The 16,678-nt window shown below is 37.3% G+C and overlaps 1 protein-coding gene and 1 long non-coding RNA gene across 4 annotated transcripts; one reads left to right on the top strand and one right to left on the bottom strand.

The window, feature by feature from the left end:
- Window positions 1-1,342: 1,342 nt before the first annotated feature.
- On the bottom strand, window positions 1,343-16,661 carry LOC107221494. Of its 3 annotated transcripts, XM_046744502.1 has the most exons (15): window positions 16,554-16,661; window positions 15,994-16,452; window positions 14,851-15,001; window positions 14,438-14,596; window positions 13,899-14,311; window positions 13,668-13,816; window positions 12,928-13,256; window positions 12,315-12,655; window positions 11,657-11,862; window positions 11,286-11,571; window positions 11,029-11,168; window positions 10,702-10,851; window positions 5,836-8,451; window positions 5,683-5,754; window positions 1,343-1,477 (listed from the first exon to the last, which is right to left on the bottom strand). In XM_046744502.1, coding segments are annotated over exons 3-15 (4,986 nt in total). In that variant the 5' UTR covers window positions 14,974-15,001; window positions 15,994-16,452; window positions 16,554-16,661; the 3' UTR covers window positions 1,343-1,475. The 3 variants fall into 3 exon arrangements, with proteins under 3 accessions (XP_046600458.1, XP_046600455.1, XP_046600457.1); XM_046744499.1 differs by lacking the exon at window positions 1,343-1,477 and having other exon boundaries at window positions 2,370-5,754; window positions 16,554-16,658; XM_046744501.1 differs by lacking the exons at window positions 1,343-1,477; window positions 15,994-16,452; window positions 16,554-16,661 and adding an exon at window positions 15,764-15,919 and having other exon boundaries at window positions 2,370-5,754.
- On the top strand, window positions 1,362-2,218 carry LOC124295219. Its single transcript, XR_006905134.1, has 2 exons — window positions 1,362-1,501; window positions 1,850-2,218. It is a non-coding gene; the product is annotated as an uncharacterized LOC124295219 (long non-coding RNA).
- Window positions 16,662-16,678: the final 17 nt, after the last annotated feature.

Raw genomic sequence — 16,678 nt, forward strand, 5'->3', positions numbered from 1 at the left:
TGTTTCTTTTACTTATGTCGTGTTCTCTCTGTTTACGTTCTTTCGTACTAATAGTAGCTAAGGTAGATGTACCTGCAGCAGTATTCTTATGCTTATAATTTTGAAAGCAGTGCGACTTATCTACAGACTCTGCCATGAGGATTAATCTGATGCTCTCCTTAAATTTATAATCATTAAGTGCTCTTACTGATCAATTGTCTCAAATATAAAACGACAATCTATCTGCATGCTATACATATAATTTCTCTTGTAATGAACACCCGATTAGCCGCAGAGTATAGTTGGCTCTATTGTTAGTGCAAAACCGCACACTTCTAGTTGGGGAGGTTTAAATTAGTGCTGCATTCTGTACCCCGGGTCTGTTTTCATTATTTTCACAAGTATAGAATGCACAATATGTAGATCTGTATGTTTATGAGCAATGAATCTTATGTATATGGATGCTGATACTGCAAATTTTTTAATTTAATTTTCTCTACCAACAAAAGGAACAGTTTTGCAGTGCTAACAGTGCTCCATTTTATGTATCAAATAAGAGCTGCATTTTAATACGTCTATACGTAGGAGTTTACGCTCCTGCAATGTCATAGTAATATGTATCATACAGTAAATTATTAATATTTATGGTATGCCCTATGACACTTTGTCCCAAGGGTACATAGCGTACAATAGAATTAAATGTATCAGCATTCCATTGACGGCGAGCAGAATGGTTCGCATTAATTTTGCATTTCAAAATTAGTTGAAACATTGGTCAGTAAAGATTAGTTCAATCTATTTTGACATCAACCATGACTAAATACATGTCGGTAAAAAATCTGTAGCGTTGAATTTAGAATAAACTTTGCTAATTTGATTTCGACATATTAGAAATGCCATGGGCTGAATAAGATCTTTTCAGCATCTTCAGGCAACTTCGTATAGAGATTTTTACTCTTTCACACGATCTGATAATGAAATTTGGCATTACGACACGTGGTATATACATAAATGTGCGTACATATTTATATATATGCTTTTATATTCTGATATACCATTAACTCGGACAACTTTAAACTAGGGGTGCAACTTTGGAACAGCATGAAATTTTGCTACTTGTACTTCGGGTTTTGGCTGAAAATTCAAAATCCAAAAATTTCCCACTATCGCATAGTTGCACCCCCAGTTCCAAATTTAACCCCGTGTTCAGTAGGAGTCGAAGGTTTTGCACGATTGTCGAAACCATCTGACGAATGATCAATGAATGGTTATCTATCGATAACCCGTTTCTATCTGAGGCAGCGTAACCACTTTGGCAACATGGCTGCGCACCTCAGATAATCTCAAATAGATCCACTACTGTCCCCTGGAAAAACCATCATATTCTCGGCTCCGTAGGAAGGCGTTGGTGAACTTCGTGCATCCAGGGAGGCTCTGCTGGCCGAGCTGAAGCTACTGGAGCTCAAATCTTCGTAACTCGCTACAGATTGGCTACCTCCTGCAACACAGAAGACCTTTATTTGTAGGCACTTTATCACAAAATACAATTATTATTGAAGGAATTGGATGCTAGTAAAGTGATTTGAGAATCAGTGAAATAGCAAAGTTGTTTTCAAAAGTATAGCAGAAAACCGTGGGGTGGTAAAGAATGTAACACATCATATGGAGGATAACGACATTAAGACGAGTAATTGTGGTTCTAACGGTTTATTTTAATTTTTTTTTTTTTTTAGATTACTCGATCTGCTTCTTTTCTATGTCAATTACCAGTTCAAGAAACTTGTTACATTGGAACCTAGCTTGTGTCAAATGCTCGGGAAGACCATTCAGGGTGTCGGAAGAGCTCAATGACTTCATTGACTTTTTCTAGGTCCTTGGGTGACAGGGAACCTCAACCCGTTCGCTTCTAGCTGCAGTAAGTGATTGCAGCCTCAACTAGCAAAGCAGCAAACCGTCAGAGAAAGGGTACTGGGATAGGAAATGTATATTGACCATATTGCAATTGACACTAGCGGAGTTCTAACTCTATATTGAAATACATCATTTATTATTCACAGTGAAGAAATAATTTTGAAACTTTATTGCTTTACTGAAACTGTATCTTGCGTTTGTTAGTTCCTTGCTAACTTGTAGATCGAATAAGGTTTTATAGTTATACATCCAAACAATTACATAGTACAGATCCGCATGGGTAGTTACTATCAAATGTATTCGCGGGCTTGGTATGGGATCTTCGTAATATCCAGAAAAATATTTGACTTACACAAATAATCACAATAATAAATATTACTTTGTAAGTAATGGCATTTAACGTTAGGCCTGTTATATAATAAGATGACCCACAAGCATGGTGATATTGAGACTGGTGCTAGATAATTCAAAAGTCGATAAATAGTTCAATTTTTGTACTACTTTCGTGTATTCCAATTTCCAGTACATATTATTAGTTTCAAAATTTAGTAGGTTTCATGAACCTACTCGTGTGACGTTCATATAAGCTGATAGATTGTATAATATATTTTGCACACTAACTATCCAACTTATATTTTAATTCACTCAATATAAGAACAATTTCTACAATTAAGAACTAATTGTAAGCAAAAGCTATTGGACATGATAGTCTGACCTTTTCACACAAAATTCAACATATTGATGGTCCATGTAATACTTATGTTGTAGCATGCGATATCTTAAACTATATTAGAGCACAATACTCGTATAATATGATAATCGAGTGTATAGTCATACTATAAAATAAACTAGTAAGTCTACAATCTATGTTTACATCTGGGCGAATCCGTATGATGGGCAAAACAAAATCTGTTGCTTTTCCCACTTGAGTCTCAAGAGTGAATGCTTGATTGCCTATCCATGAATGTTGATGATTATTGGAGCATTCAAATAAAATGTTTCCCCATATTCACTGTATATCGAATATTGATTATTAGTTCTCCGATGGTTATAAAATTGCAGAAATAAATATACATACATCTACACGCTGCAGCAATAAATATATAATTAAAAATAAATATAGTGTAAGCTAAATAATAATAGATACATGCCTGCATGTTCGGACAGTTTCAAGAGAGCGTCTCCTCCAGCTGCAAATTGCCTACCAATCGTTTATTATTATAATAATTCAGCTACCGTAATAGGTATTACCAGCCAATTATGCAGTCGGCCTGACAATTCTCTAATTCTAGGGCATTTCCAGATTTGTGCAGGAACCACAGTATGACACAAATCAAGATGCTACTATTGTGATTTATTTGAAGTAAGAGTCAAAACGTTACTGGTACTTGTTTTACATTTTCATTAATAATTTGTAAACACCATGGTAAATTGCATATCGAGAGGGAAGATTTAATAAACTGAAAAATACGATCCTCTGTCATGGAACAATTTCGAAATGTTGATATATATAATATAAGCTGCTGTTAGAAATTATAGTGTCCATGATTCAATTACTTTTATTTCTCGTGAATAATTTAACTAAGAAATTCATACGAATATAATAAAAGCAGTAAACATTCTCAAAGATTGGACTGCAGCAAATACCGGTTTGCCATGTTTTTCGTCACAACAAACTTTATCGTGTTCGTAGAACTATTTCTTTAATTATGCCTTTGTTATACCAAATTATGTCATACTTATACAGTTATTACTAAATTTTTGTTGTTTCATATCTCAGCGCTTTTTTTCTCTTGTATTCATAACAGATATATTTGTATGTTCTACAAATATACGTTGTGTATATTTTTTTTAGTATTTTTTTAATTCTGAACCTAATTCGTTCATTCTCAAAAAATATATTCTGCATTCTTTCAAATGTACTCCACAATTTGCTAACGATATCTGAAGGTTTGAAGATTCGTCAGGAGCCATAAAATTAAAAGTGAGTAAGTTGACTTCCGTTGTTAATGCATATTATCATTCAACTGGCTACCCTAAAATTTCCTATCGATACCGGTCAATAAGTTATAAGCTGATGATCAGATACTAAATCATGACGACGAACAATACAGCAATAAGATCATGCTACGAAGCGAGTATAACACAACAGTTTTCTTACCTAAGTGTAGTTGATGTGTTTCTATTTTTCTAAGTATAATTTTTTTTAGCAATTTTTTCCGTGCTTTAAGGTTGTGTATGTAGTACCTAGTGATAGCTACATTCAAATAAATTGCATAAGCTTTTGTAATTTTTTTTCTATTACTCCTGCATTTTCTATCTATTTTTTATTTTTTTATTTTTTTAAATATTTCTTAATAATTTCTGCTGAACACCTAGCGGTCAATTAACACCAGTTTCTGATTTTCAAATACGACAATTAGTTAGTAAGACAGAATACCATGACAGTAAGAGTGAACAATTGTGAACATAAGGGAACAATTACCTAGATATAGAACAACGGGGTACTGAAAATTATTGCGTTGTCAGGGTAGTGCTTCACGCATTGTTGTGGTAAGTACAATCATGAAAAGACTCGTATTTCCTAGCTGACGTTAATACTTGTCAGTGGTGGCATTGAAAGGAATACAGTGATACACTTTTGGTGTGCATAAGGCTTGCTATAATACTCACTCGCATAAACCCGATGCATTATCATTTACTATGCCTTTTAATAATTCTATGCCGCCCTTATGTATCCTGTGACTACAGTGTCCAAATTTCATTCATTAACCTTGTAGATGGAAGTGCCTGGGTTACTATAAATTAGAGACCTTAATTGCCATTAAATATACCCAACTGGCTTACAATTCTTGAACACAATAAGTTAAGTTTAAAGCTAACTTACAATTCTGTGAAACCCAGTTTACAATGGAACACGTACTTGCCATAGATACAATACACTTTAATAACGATGAGCGAACGCATGAATATTATTTCCAAGTATGGCATCTGTACAGCGTATGTGTCCCATTGTAAACTAGACTTTATTTATTATATGCCTGGCTTATTGGATTATAGTCTGTGTAGTCAGAAGGGTTATATTTTAATCCAATACACCAGGAGTACAATACTATTTGTTACTGTTGACTATGCTACTATATAGATGATAATCGATCAAGACATTTCAAGTATTTAAATTATAAATAACAATTCGCTAATCAACTCCGGTGACATGCATAAAAAGTAAATATAAGGCAAGGCTGGCCTTTTGCACGTCTACACATTCCTTTACTCATCTGCGTCGTTTCTTTTTCGACCTCCCCTTTTTAGCAGTTGTACAACCATTTCCAGGACCCTTGTCAATATTTTCCTTTGACGAGTTTTCTTCCTCTGTATCCATCATATTACTATTTACGTTCGTATCATCGGACAAATTTAAAGAGTCGACAGCTGCAGGTTCTGGATCATTATCATTTTCTTTTGAAGGTGATACTTCTGCTTCAGGTGAAGGTTCTTTCGAGGAACGACCTGATGAAGATGAGTGTTCCCCAGCTTGTACCAATGTTGCTACAGACTCACTTTTGCTAATTATATACGACTTGTCTTCACTGTCGAACAACAATGACAATTCCGAATCTTCTGCGAGATTTTGGTCACAATCTAAAGATTGCGCTGGGTAGTCGCACTTCAGGGTATCTTTTTCGCGAGTAGATAAAAACGGAACAGAGTCAGAGAATTCTAACTCCATAGATTCATTGACTTTTTCTCTGACTTGGTCTTTAATATCTCTGTGAACTCTAGTATCCTTACACTTTTGCAAGCGATCATCTTGTACAGCTGTATATCTCCTGCATCCATCTAAAATCTCGTTGACTTCATTTCCTGAAATTGGTTTAAAATAAGTACTGGGAAATTGAGAAAATTCATTAGATGCACAATTAGATCTCAACTGTTTGTATTTACCAGGAGTCAAGATTGGTTTCGGACATTCTTCAGTTTCATTATCGTTATCAAATGTCTTATTAACGTTCTTGAGCCTATCTCCTGGGAATGTGGGTTGATTAATCGAAATTGGTTCCATTCGCTGGAGCATCTTCGATTCAAGATCAATTTCTTTTTCTGCATCTCCAGATCTCTCACAAATTCCAGAGCTTAATTTATCTCTACTTTTTTTCACAACAGAGCTCCATGAGCTTGCAGGGTTCCGTTCTTCGCTTTGTGCTGCATTAGAAATCTCAGGCGGCTCGTGTTGTTGTATTTCTGTCTCGAGCAATTTTAGTTTAGACAAACTCAGAGGACTAGGATTAAGTGCACCGTCTCCGCTTGTATCGCAATGAGTGATCTTCTTTAATTTCCGTGATTTTTTTGGTCGACCCAGCAAGATTTCAGGTCTAAATTCAGAGACTCTACAATCACCGCTACTGACGTGACTTACATCAATTTCACATCGAGCCTCAGCTCTTCGCAAGGCATCAATATCAATGATTTCAATATTACTCAAAGATGTAGCTTCGTTGGACATCAGTTTTCCATCCCTATGTGCAAAGCGTCGGGAGGGTGCAGGCGCACCTGTTGCTTTATCGACGCACCCATCCATGTCCTCAGTTACAACGTTTCCTGGTGGTTTATTTCTTTTGCTGCTAACATAATCATCAGGGCATTCGTCTAATGCAGTCTCATTTTTTTCCACAGTATTGGAAACAACAACGACCAGAACGTCATCTTTTTTTTTTCGATTTTTGGTGGTCTTGACCCTTTCCTTCCCCTTATTTACATCTGGATTGGATTCAACTACTTCTTCCGCATCCAAAACTTTTGCAAGTACCTTTGGGTAGATCCGATCAGCTTCATTCCTGAGGAAAACTTGCTGCCCCGCACACTCGTCTTCAATTGTGATTTCAGATCGTTTGTGTACATCAGTCTCCAGTGTAACATAATTTCCTTCTGAACACGTACCATCCTCACAGACCCTGGGAGAAGTTGCAGATTGATGTGCAATAGCTTTTCGGGATTTCCCAAGTTTAATGCACTCAGCGTCAGATCCAGTTCCTGTTGTATCAAATTGATGCTTTTGTTGAACTTGTCTTGAATAATCTTCTGATATTTCTGAAGAATGTATGTGTTCCATATCATCGTCAGAAGATGTAGCTTTGCTTGAATTTCTCTCTTGCTTCGTTAGTAAATCGTTACATTTTGTCGTTGGGCTTTTACCAGGATTATTCGCCGTTTCAAAGTCTTGTATTTTACTTGGCATGATTTGGAATGCCAGATCTAGTGGAACTTCGGACGTGTCAATGTGCTCCAAATCTTCATCTGAATGATTTGAAGATACACCGTCTTTGTATTCGTTTTTCTCTAAAATCGAATATTCACTAACGTCATTGATATGCAATACCTGATCAGAAAATGATTTTTCCACAGTATGATTCTGTCTTGATGTACCGCTGTCTGACTGACAAAGTTTATCATTTGCACAGGAGCCAAATTCATTTACAGAAGTTGAATCTGTAGCTGGTAATGTTATCGCATGTATTTCTGAATCCTTGATAGTTTCAAATGACGACTCGAATCGGTCAACATCTTTGTGCTTGTTCCTATTTTTTTTCTTGCTAAATTTCTCTTTAATTGGTAGTGATTTCTGAATACCTTTGGCCGTAGAGACATTGACTTTGTTTGTCTCGTCTTGTTGGTTGGATTGTAACGCTAAACATGACTTGTTCTCACTCTCATTTCTTTGTTTTGATTTTTTATCTTTATACTCTTTCTGGTCCTTGATTGAGGTCAAATCAAAAGATGAAGTTCCTGTGTGTAGACTAAAATTCTTTAGTTCTTTTGTATTGATTTGTCCTTCACCTGAATTTTTTGATGTAACACACTTAGTTTGTTCACGCACTGTGTTATCTAAGATAGGATTATTACTGTATTTGCTTGTACAGAGGGGATTTGGAACATGATCGCTTTCTTCGGAGGTTTCTTCATTATTACGAGTTCTTTCAGTTACTGTTTCCTTGTTGTCCGTGAAAACGACTGTATCTTCATCGTAGTTAACAACATATTTTGCCCTAGCAATTTGAGTCTCTTGCAGTTTCCATCGGGCGGATGTTGATCTTTGATTCCAAGGGTTTTCCTTAGCTTGAGTCATTGGGCTTGCTGGTATTTGACCAGCCTCAGCACATAAATTTAGAGTCATTTGAACGTCACTGAAAGTTCCGGCTTCGTCAAAGTTGACTGTATCTTTCGATCTTAGCTTCATTGCTTCTGCATATAGTGCTTTTTGTTCGACAACTTCTTTTATATCCTGACTGGCAAGTGAGTCAAGAGCTGAATCACTAGTTGTACGCATTTCAGCACAAATTTCTGTTAAATTTTTAACAGGTTGTGATTCCTGCTTAAAATCATCAAGTGATGCAGGACCCTCTTGTGCGCAAAGACTTCGGAGCGGCTCCAGGTTGTTGTCCATTTCATAATTATCACTGGAAACAATATCTTCCTCGTCGGCAGAGATAGTTATAACGGTGCCCAGAGGGTTGACAACTTTAGTGACGGGCTGTCCCATCCTTTCAACTACCACTCGCCTCCCTAGTAACAGAAAAAGCCATTGGCAGGTATCAATCGCAGCGATCTACCAAGTAAACTAATTGTTGCACGGAGTATAGAAAAAGAGGAAGTAAAATCAGACGAATTACCCATGAGTAATTAAACGAGTTTAAAACGAAGGATCAAAAGTCGACAGATTGGGGTTGAAAGGGGTGAATTTTTTCAGAGACTCATATGACTGCATGCATACTAAAAAAGCTTTCAACAAATGATAATTTCCTTTACTGGTCTGCGCAGGTAGCTGCACATCGTCTGAACATACGTACGAGTACTAATGGTATACCTGGATCAACAACAGATGCTGACAGTCTCTTAATAGGAGAACGGTAAACGTTACAAGAGTCAGAATCAGGTTACTCGAGTATAGCGTATGCAAGTGCACTCTGGAGGAAATTAATATTTAAATAATTTCTACGATCTATAATAATGTCAAATATAATTCTACATTGAGACTTTGGCCTTGCATACGAGATTTGTAATAAAATGAGTGTGCAATAGCAAGAGATTCGTATAGTTTAGGTTGCGGACAAGGATTAAAAAGTTAATGCAAATAAAAAAAAGTATACATATGTTTCATAAACATATCATAGACCTTGCACTTTGGGTTAAGACTAACTTTTATGATTGGTTGTAAGTTTACAGCCAATTGTGAATTTCTTTATCTAGCTTGCAAAAACTGTTAAAGCGAAGGAGGGTCGACGTAATTTAAAAGTCATTGTTATCCGAGACATAGTCATAAGCAATCCCGTCTTAATTTCAAAGAGAGTGTTATTTAATATTGTGGATGGTGTAAACGCATCTTTTGATGAACGAATGCAGTACACATGGCTAAAAATTTATCTGTGCAGGGTATCGGTTTTTTCTGCGACAAGCAAAGACATCAGGACGGGTGTAGGTAATTTGTACAATGTGTGTTAGCGATGGGCTTAAATTCATAAAGTATACCCGACGGGTGTAACTGAGATACCTGCCACTGGCCAGTTCTGTATATTATTTAGAACTTAAAATACTAATAATAATTATGTGCCACATGCAGCGTTTGAAGTCTACAAGTATGTATAGTTGTCCGTACACAATAACCGGGTGACAAACGATCGCCAAGCTATTAGTTGTGTATACACGCAAACCAATTATTTGCCAATTGGTGATTAGCGGATGACAAAAGTACACATATTCCTGAAATAAGATTGGTTACTATTAACTATTGCTCTGAACTTGGTGGCGGTTGAGACTGCCTTATGAAACAGAGAAGTTTTCAAAAATATTTTTTCCATATTTTCACCCGAGTGCATTTGCTCAGTGCCACTGAAAATGGTCGCCCCCACAAGCTCATTTATTCAACATTCATCTGCTCAAAGACAAGGGTTGAAAGTTATAAACATTGCCATTATCTAATATGGACTCAGATATTGTTATAGATATGGGCAACAATGTAGTCTAGTAGCAGCATTTGCTTGAAAATGTATCTGGAGCACTCAGTGAGGACAACTGAACCTATTGACAGAGAGGGACAGCAATATCTCCTTCTCTCTTACTCTGGCAGCACATTAGGAACTTGGGCATAACAGGATTGGTAATGTTTGTATTGTCTGTATTCCTGCTACTCGCAAGTCAGACAGAGATAATACGATGTTAGAAGAAAACCTAACTATTTCATAGTACTTTAAAGTAGTTCTATCTTCGTTGAGCATTGGCTTCAGTTGTTTCTACTGAATGCTCCATCTACGTTTATAAGTGTATGGGTAACAGTGACACAAATTAGTGAACGGTATAAAAAACGCTAATTATCAGCTATATTAACGTAAATTGTGAAAATGTGCAGATAACGTGTACAGTGCTGCCTTCATACTTCAGATTTTTAGAATTCAGACTTCCAAGAAGTAGCTGCGATTTATTGAATACTAAAGATTTCAAATGAGCCCACTTCTCCAACATAGAAGGTGAACTGCGAAAACTAAGAAAATCGAATACTAAATGTCTGTCTCTATTGAGATAGTACGTATACAATCATGTGAGGAGTTATACTTTCCCCCCATGGACGAAAAGATAAGATAAGCAAGACTGTACAAATGTCCAAAATGGTATAAGTGAAACTTTTTCCAGATAATATCTAAAGACGATGTTATATGAATTAATCTGACAAATATTTTCACCTCTCATAAATAAACATACGTCTCAAGTGTCCGGGGAGAGTTTTGTGTTCTTGTAAACCTACGTTAGGACAAAGCTTACCTGGAACACGGTGCGGCGTGGTGGCTGTTTCCAACATAGCTTCTGCTAAATCTTCTCGGAGTTGATTCTCTCCACCGCCAACGCTTATAGTATCATTTTCCAGTGAGTCTTCATAGGTTTCCAGGAACCTAGGTGACTGCTCGTAGCTGCCTGTAAACATGTATTTTTAACCATGCAATATTCAAATGCCAGACCTTAAGTTTTCACTAGATCAATTAAGATGAAAAATAACCTCACTCCATTGTTCTACATTTTACAAGTGAAAGAAAAACCTCACAAGGTTCTATAAGTAAAAATAAGTTGAAGTGGAAAGAGTATTTGACTCACTCCCTGATCCGTCAATAACAACGGGAACCAATGGTCTTGTGGTAGTGTGCGGCATGTTAACAGGATTAGACCGTGCAGGTCGCGATCCTGCTGTAACACCAACTTCCACAGCTTCTGCTTCGACTAGGTTCACTGCAACCCTAAATAAGTAGATGAGTTAATTTTTAATTGTCTCAGCAATAAGGTTCAACAAGCTGCTATATTATTTCTATAATAGTGCTACATAGATTGCTAATTCGAAACATTACTAAACTTACCCACTGGGTGCATTGTACGTCTTAAAAATGAATTGCGGCCCCATCCATAATCTTCTGTGTGGTCCAGCGTGAGTTACGATCTCAACTTGACTCAGCCACTGATCTTCTATCGACTCTGTAGCAGGCTTACATTTTGGGGTTACAGGTATGCTGAGCAGTAGACTTGATCCCGGGAGCGGTGGTAATATTTCGAGTGAACTTGTGGATCTGAGTAACGGCCACTGCCCTTTGGCCTCGACATCTAACTCGATCGTAGTGTCGTCACAGACTTTTTCTTTTGGAATTCCTGCCAATCAAATTTTTTTTCATTTCATCAGATTACATATAATCTACGAAACATTCACAGCACAAATTTTAAAAATTTTCTGTACCTGCCGCTGGTTTCGGTTCTAGGTCGTATTGTATCATGTTGCCGTGACACGCCATTATGAACAACGAGTCAACGGAACGTTTGATCACTTTGTTTCCGGCATCTCTTTGGGCATAGAGCCATGCTCTTTGCGGTGCAAAACAACAACAGATTTTCAATGGTAAACTCCCACTGTCTTCAGATTGAAGGCGTTGTCTTTGCTGAGGTCTATTTGAAACATTAAAAGTAACAATGCTAATATTTATTTATACGTGGCTAGGCTAGGTTACTCTCTGTGACGTGGTAGTTTATGTTCAATATTTTAAGATCGCTGCAGACACACGATGATGGTTACTAACCCATCCCTGCCTCACCCCGCATAAAGTAATCGCTTATGGAGACATACCCAAAAGGGTACAGGGGGTTAAATTGTTATTATTATTGATATCATTATTATTATTGTTATTAATCCTATAAAGTAATAGCATTTTCATATAACGAATAATAATTACGTAATGATAATAATATTAATAACAACAACAAAAGTAACCACAATAATAACGACGAATTACTTCACTTCGCAATAATAACTATATAACATCAGGACGATAAATGATATTTGCATCCATTTGTACAATGAATACAGTCATTAGCAATAACGTCTGTAACAATATTCTTACCTGGGTAGAGGTTGGTTATTGACGTGATTCAACGTAGACGGTTGGCGTATCTGAGCAAGAGGATGAAGAATAGTTGGATGAGGGTACGGTGGTAGCCGAGGATTGGAATAAGGATAAACTGACACTGGAATCTCAGCGTGAGCTACCGGAGAATGAGATCTTGTGCCGTCGGCAGTCAATCCAGCACTTCTGTGAAATCTTGAGAGTCTGTTAACAACATGTGGAGTTGAATGGGTTCTAACACCGACAGGACCGCCATATGGTGCAACAGGGAAAACATGGGTTGTGCCACGAACAGTCGATACAGCTGCCCATCTTGCATCACTTGAAAACGTCATGTCCTATGATAAGAATACAACGAATTGAATGAATAACTTATTAAACAAATCTTCCGTTACTATATAAAAGTATGTAACAAGATTACGAGCGACACCCTTAACTGTACTGACATTACTTTCTAGGCATTTGAAATATTTTATAGATGTTCGAAAATGTTCGGACATTTGATCCAACAAAAAACAAAAGCAGCAGAAAATGACCGATTGAATTGACTTTTCCTTTCAGCGTCGTGATGTAAAATGAGTTGGTACACCGATTTGTAATAGTAACATACCTGTACTTTGGCAGTAGTATCACCTCTATGCAATACATAGAGATGATGAACAGCAGCCAATGTAGGTCCACCAGGATGCGGCTGTATCCGGAATATGTGGAAATCATGACCTCGACGATCAGCAGTCATGAGTAAAGCTCCCGTTAAATCAAACGTCATGGCTACGATCGCATCGCTATGAGCTGTGAAATGTGCTAGAACTGTTTCAATTGTTCCGTCATCCAACTCTTTATCTTCTTTGGCAGCTTGAAGATCAAGTATGGTCACAACACCTGGCTGGGTTGTATCAAAGCCAACGCTATTGGGAGTTGACGGAGGCACCGAGTTTCCTAAGTAGAGGTAGCAGGAAGTTAACGTATAATAGATATTTTGTATAATTCTGTCCTAAGTTGATCAAAAATTGATTAAACGTCAGCTTCGAAAAACTACTAACACTATACAGCCTGTTTCTGTTTCTCATATATGTTTTTCAAATCAATAAATATCTGTGATTTCTGTGCCAAAAATTTGAAGCACTCAATAGGCCCACTGGTTTTTTTTGCTTTCCATTTAACGCTGACACGCCACTATAGTACCGTGAACCCTAACAGAAGCATTTTATCAAATGTATCTGATGTGTACGCAAGTTTTGTTGAGAAATTTCCTAAACAATTATGATATACCATTTAACAGTGGTCAAAAAGTTAATAGATATATACAAACAACTTTCCAACGTCTAAATATCAATCCTGATTACTTGCCTGTCAGGGTGGATGCTACAGTCTCGCCCAAACCCCTAAGTCCTTTTCCAAGCGATTTGGCAGCATGTAAGACAGTAGCAGTATAACTTTGTGTACCTTCTCCTTCGCTCCCTCCACTGCTCCGTCTTGCCGGTATTAATTTTTTTTCGCTGCAATTGTTATAGATACAATAATGTGTCGCAGTAGTAATAGTAATAGTATTTGAGATTAACACCATTCAACTTGACTTACCTGTACGCCAACCACCTTGTTCCAAGAGCTACAGGATTAGAATTAGGCCCAGGACTCAAATAACAAGTTGTAACTGTTAAAATATCTTCTAAATTTTTGGCATCAAAGACAGCAATTTTTTCTGAGAAAGTAACAATAACAGTTCTCGTATTGGCAAGCACGTCGTTGACAGGGTTTTTAAACTTGATGCTCTTCACTTGTTCTCCAGTTTTGAGAGAAATAAATCCGATATTGCAAAATTGCGGTCCTGGGCCAGCTGAATCACAGATGGAAACCAATGGTCTCTTAGAATGGAAAAGATCACTCTGCTCATTGCTTCCCTTGGGATTTGGGAGAAATCTTAAAGTACGAACAACTCCTTGGCGCCAGGAAAGAACCTCGGTAGCTTCTCCAGATGCAGTTATCAACCATACCTGGAGTTTTAATATTCATTTCATGTAATAACTAAAGTCTAGGTCAAAAATTGATAAACATGCAGTAAACTTCGAACAGCATCATTGCCATGTACACAGAACTTGTTTTACGAGTAAATTTTTCACCTGTACACCAGTCCCATACCCAAGGACCAACAACAGCGGAGGTGTACTTGAACCTTCGTTATAGTCTGGATAAAGAATGGGGTCATTGACGTCAGCGTACTCAAACCTAGCCCATGTTATTGATTCCTTGTTGTCGACGGTTGGTGTCCCAGTATAGGCCTGAAAGGGAGAGCATCAAGTAATGTAACATCAATCCGGCTATACATTGAATTTTGGAACTTTCCATGCTTTATATGACTCGGAGGGAATTTCTGTGTTATTAATACACATAAATGCAGAATGTGTGGAAGTGAAGTTTCACAATCTACCCAACGTGCTGTAAGATGGACTGACTTTTTCGTGCGAGTTGTCAATATGTAGGATATTAATCTTGTAAATTGAAGTAATAAATATACGAAATAAAATAAACCAACTTGAGGGACGATATCATTTATAATGCCAGCCACACTTTCAATAATTGACCGGTCGCTGACAGGCTGCGGTGATACCACTTGCGCTCCTTTGTGTATCCCTCGTCTCGGTGACTCAGCTGACATTTTGCCTTGTTGAAGTTACACCTTGATTCTGAAAGATAGCGTGATAATCCAATTTATTTGCAAGGGACAAACAGAAGATGGACATAAGTCTACTAACGAGCGTAATCTGTAGTTGGCTATCTATTTTGTCTAGGACTCGTAATGCTATTCAGTTCTACTTGAATTTTAATCTTCGTCACTTTGTGTCGGGAAAGAAAAATAGAGCAATATTGCAAAAATATGATATTTAATTTTGAAAAATAGGATTCTGTAACAAAAAAAGTAAAATTCTTCAAATATTAAATACCATCAATTATAATTTTTGAAGATGCAATGTTATCGAAGAGTCGAACAAAGTTCAAACAGTTAAAGCCATATTGATAAGTGGCATCAATCAATTATCTTCTTAGTCAATCTTTCAGGGTTTGAAGTTAAATAATATAGAAGTGACAGAGGATTTTATAAAAACAAGTTACAATCAGAATGTCTGATGTTATTCGAAAAACGGAATGCAAGTACAGTTCCAAGTATTAAGAATAAGTTGGGCCCTGACTTTATGGCAGGGGAACATCTATTTTACCACTTAATCATTGCGCAATTTGAGCACAGCTGCTGAACCAGCACTAGTACTCCAAGGTAGTAGCTCAATTTTAACATTTCATGTAATTTTCTTTGTCTTCCGAAAATGTATCGTCAACGGGAGAAAGAAGAGAGAAAGGGTGAAAAAAGAAAAACAATGCAAATTCAAATGCTAGTATAGTTGCTGGAGTACAACAAAATTAACGGAATAATTTTAAGTTTGTTTTCATACATTTAACGCGATTGCAGTAGTCACACATTATGCGTAGGTGTAATACAACTCGGTAGAAGGTTGTTACGTGCAAGAGCGAAAAATAGATTCCTGTCACCACAACAAAGGCGATATTTTTGAAGCTGAGCTTTCTCAGCTGTTTCCCGATAAAGTGTTTATTTATGCCAAAATTAAATCCGATCACAGACGATCTGTACCGCGGTAGCAAAACTCGTTACAGTTTTACTTACATTAAAGTAAAATCTCCCACTCATCGTGCGGAGCGCAGCATCGTTCGTTCGTCCGTCCTTCCCAGTCCGTTCCGTCCAGGGTCTACTGCGTCATTTTGCAACTACTGACAGCTCTCTAGCTCGCAGCATCGATGTCACTACCACGTTCGACGACGAACCAAGCTGAACTTAATCCGATATTTTTTTAGTCTCTTATCGATATAATCACGTAGGGAAAAGGCAAGATCTGATCAAATTCACGTTCACACTTACGTTCACTGCTCGAAATAATCACCAATCTCACCAAACAAAGCCAAATCACCCATTCGAACGTTTCAGTCGAGGCTCACCTATCAATTCTACTCGCCCAACGAAAACAATAATCAGCTGATTCGGCCATAGACCATTCAGTCCACTGATCGCATTTCGATCGTGTATTACCACAGACAGGCAATGTTGTTCTGCCCTTCTCTATTTTATCTGTTAGAAAGAGACCGCAGATTTACCGTTATCGACGAAACATGGGTTATTTTTAATAATGGTTGTCGGGTCTGGGGATAATTTTACTATCGTGCACTTACCGACGTCTTACGGGATCCGAATATAAAGTTCAGTCAGCATAGCAGAGTACTGCAATTTCCTCCTCCGCCCTTCAGAACCCCGTAATATATGTTCTAAGGGCATCCCTAACAGATACGCTAAAATC

The sequence above is a fragment of the Neodiprion lecontei genome, chromosome 6 (genome assembly GCF_021901455.1).
Source record: "Neodiprion lecontei isolate iyNeoLeco1 chromosome 6, iyNeoLeco1.1, whole genome shotgun sequence".
Lineage (NCBI taxonomy): Eukaryota > Metazoa > Arthropoda > Insecta > Hymenoptera > Diprionidae > Neodiprion > Neodiprion lecontei.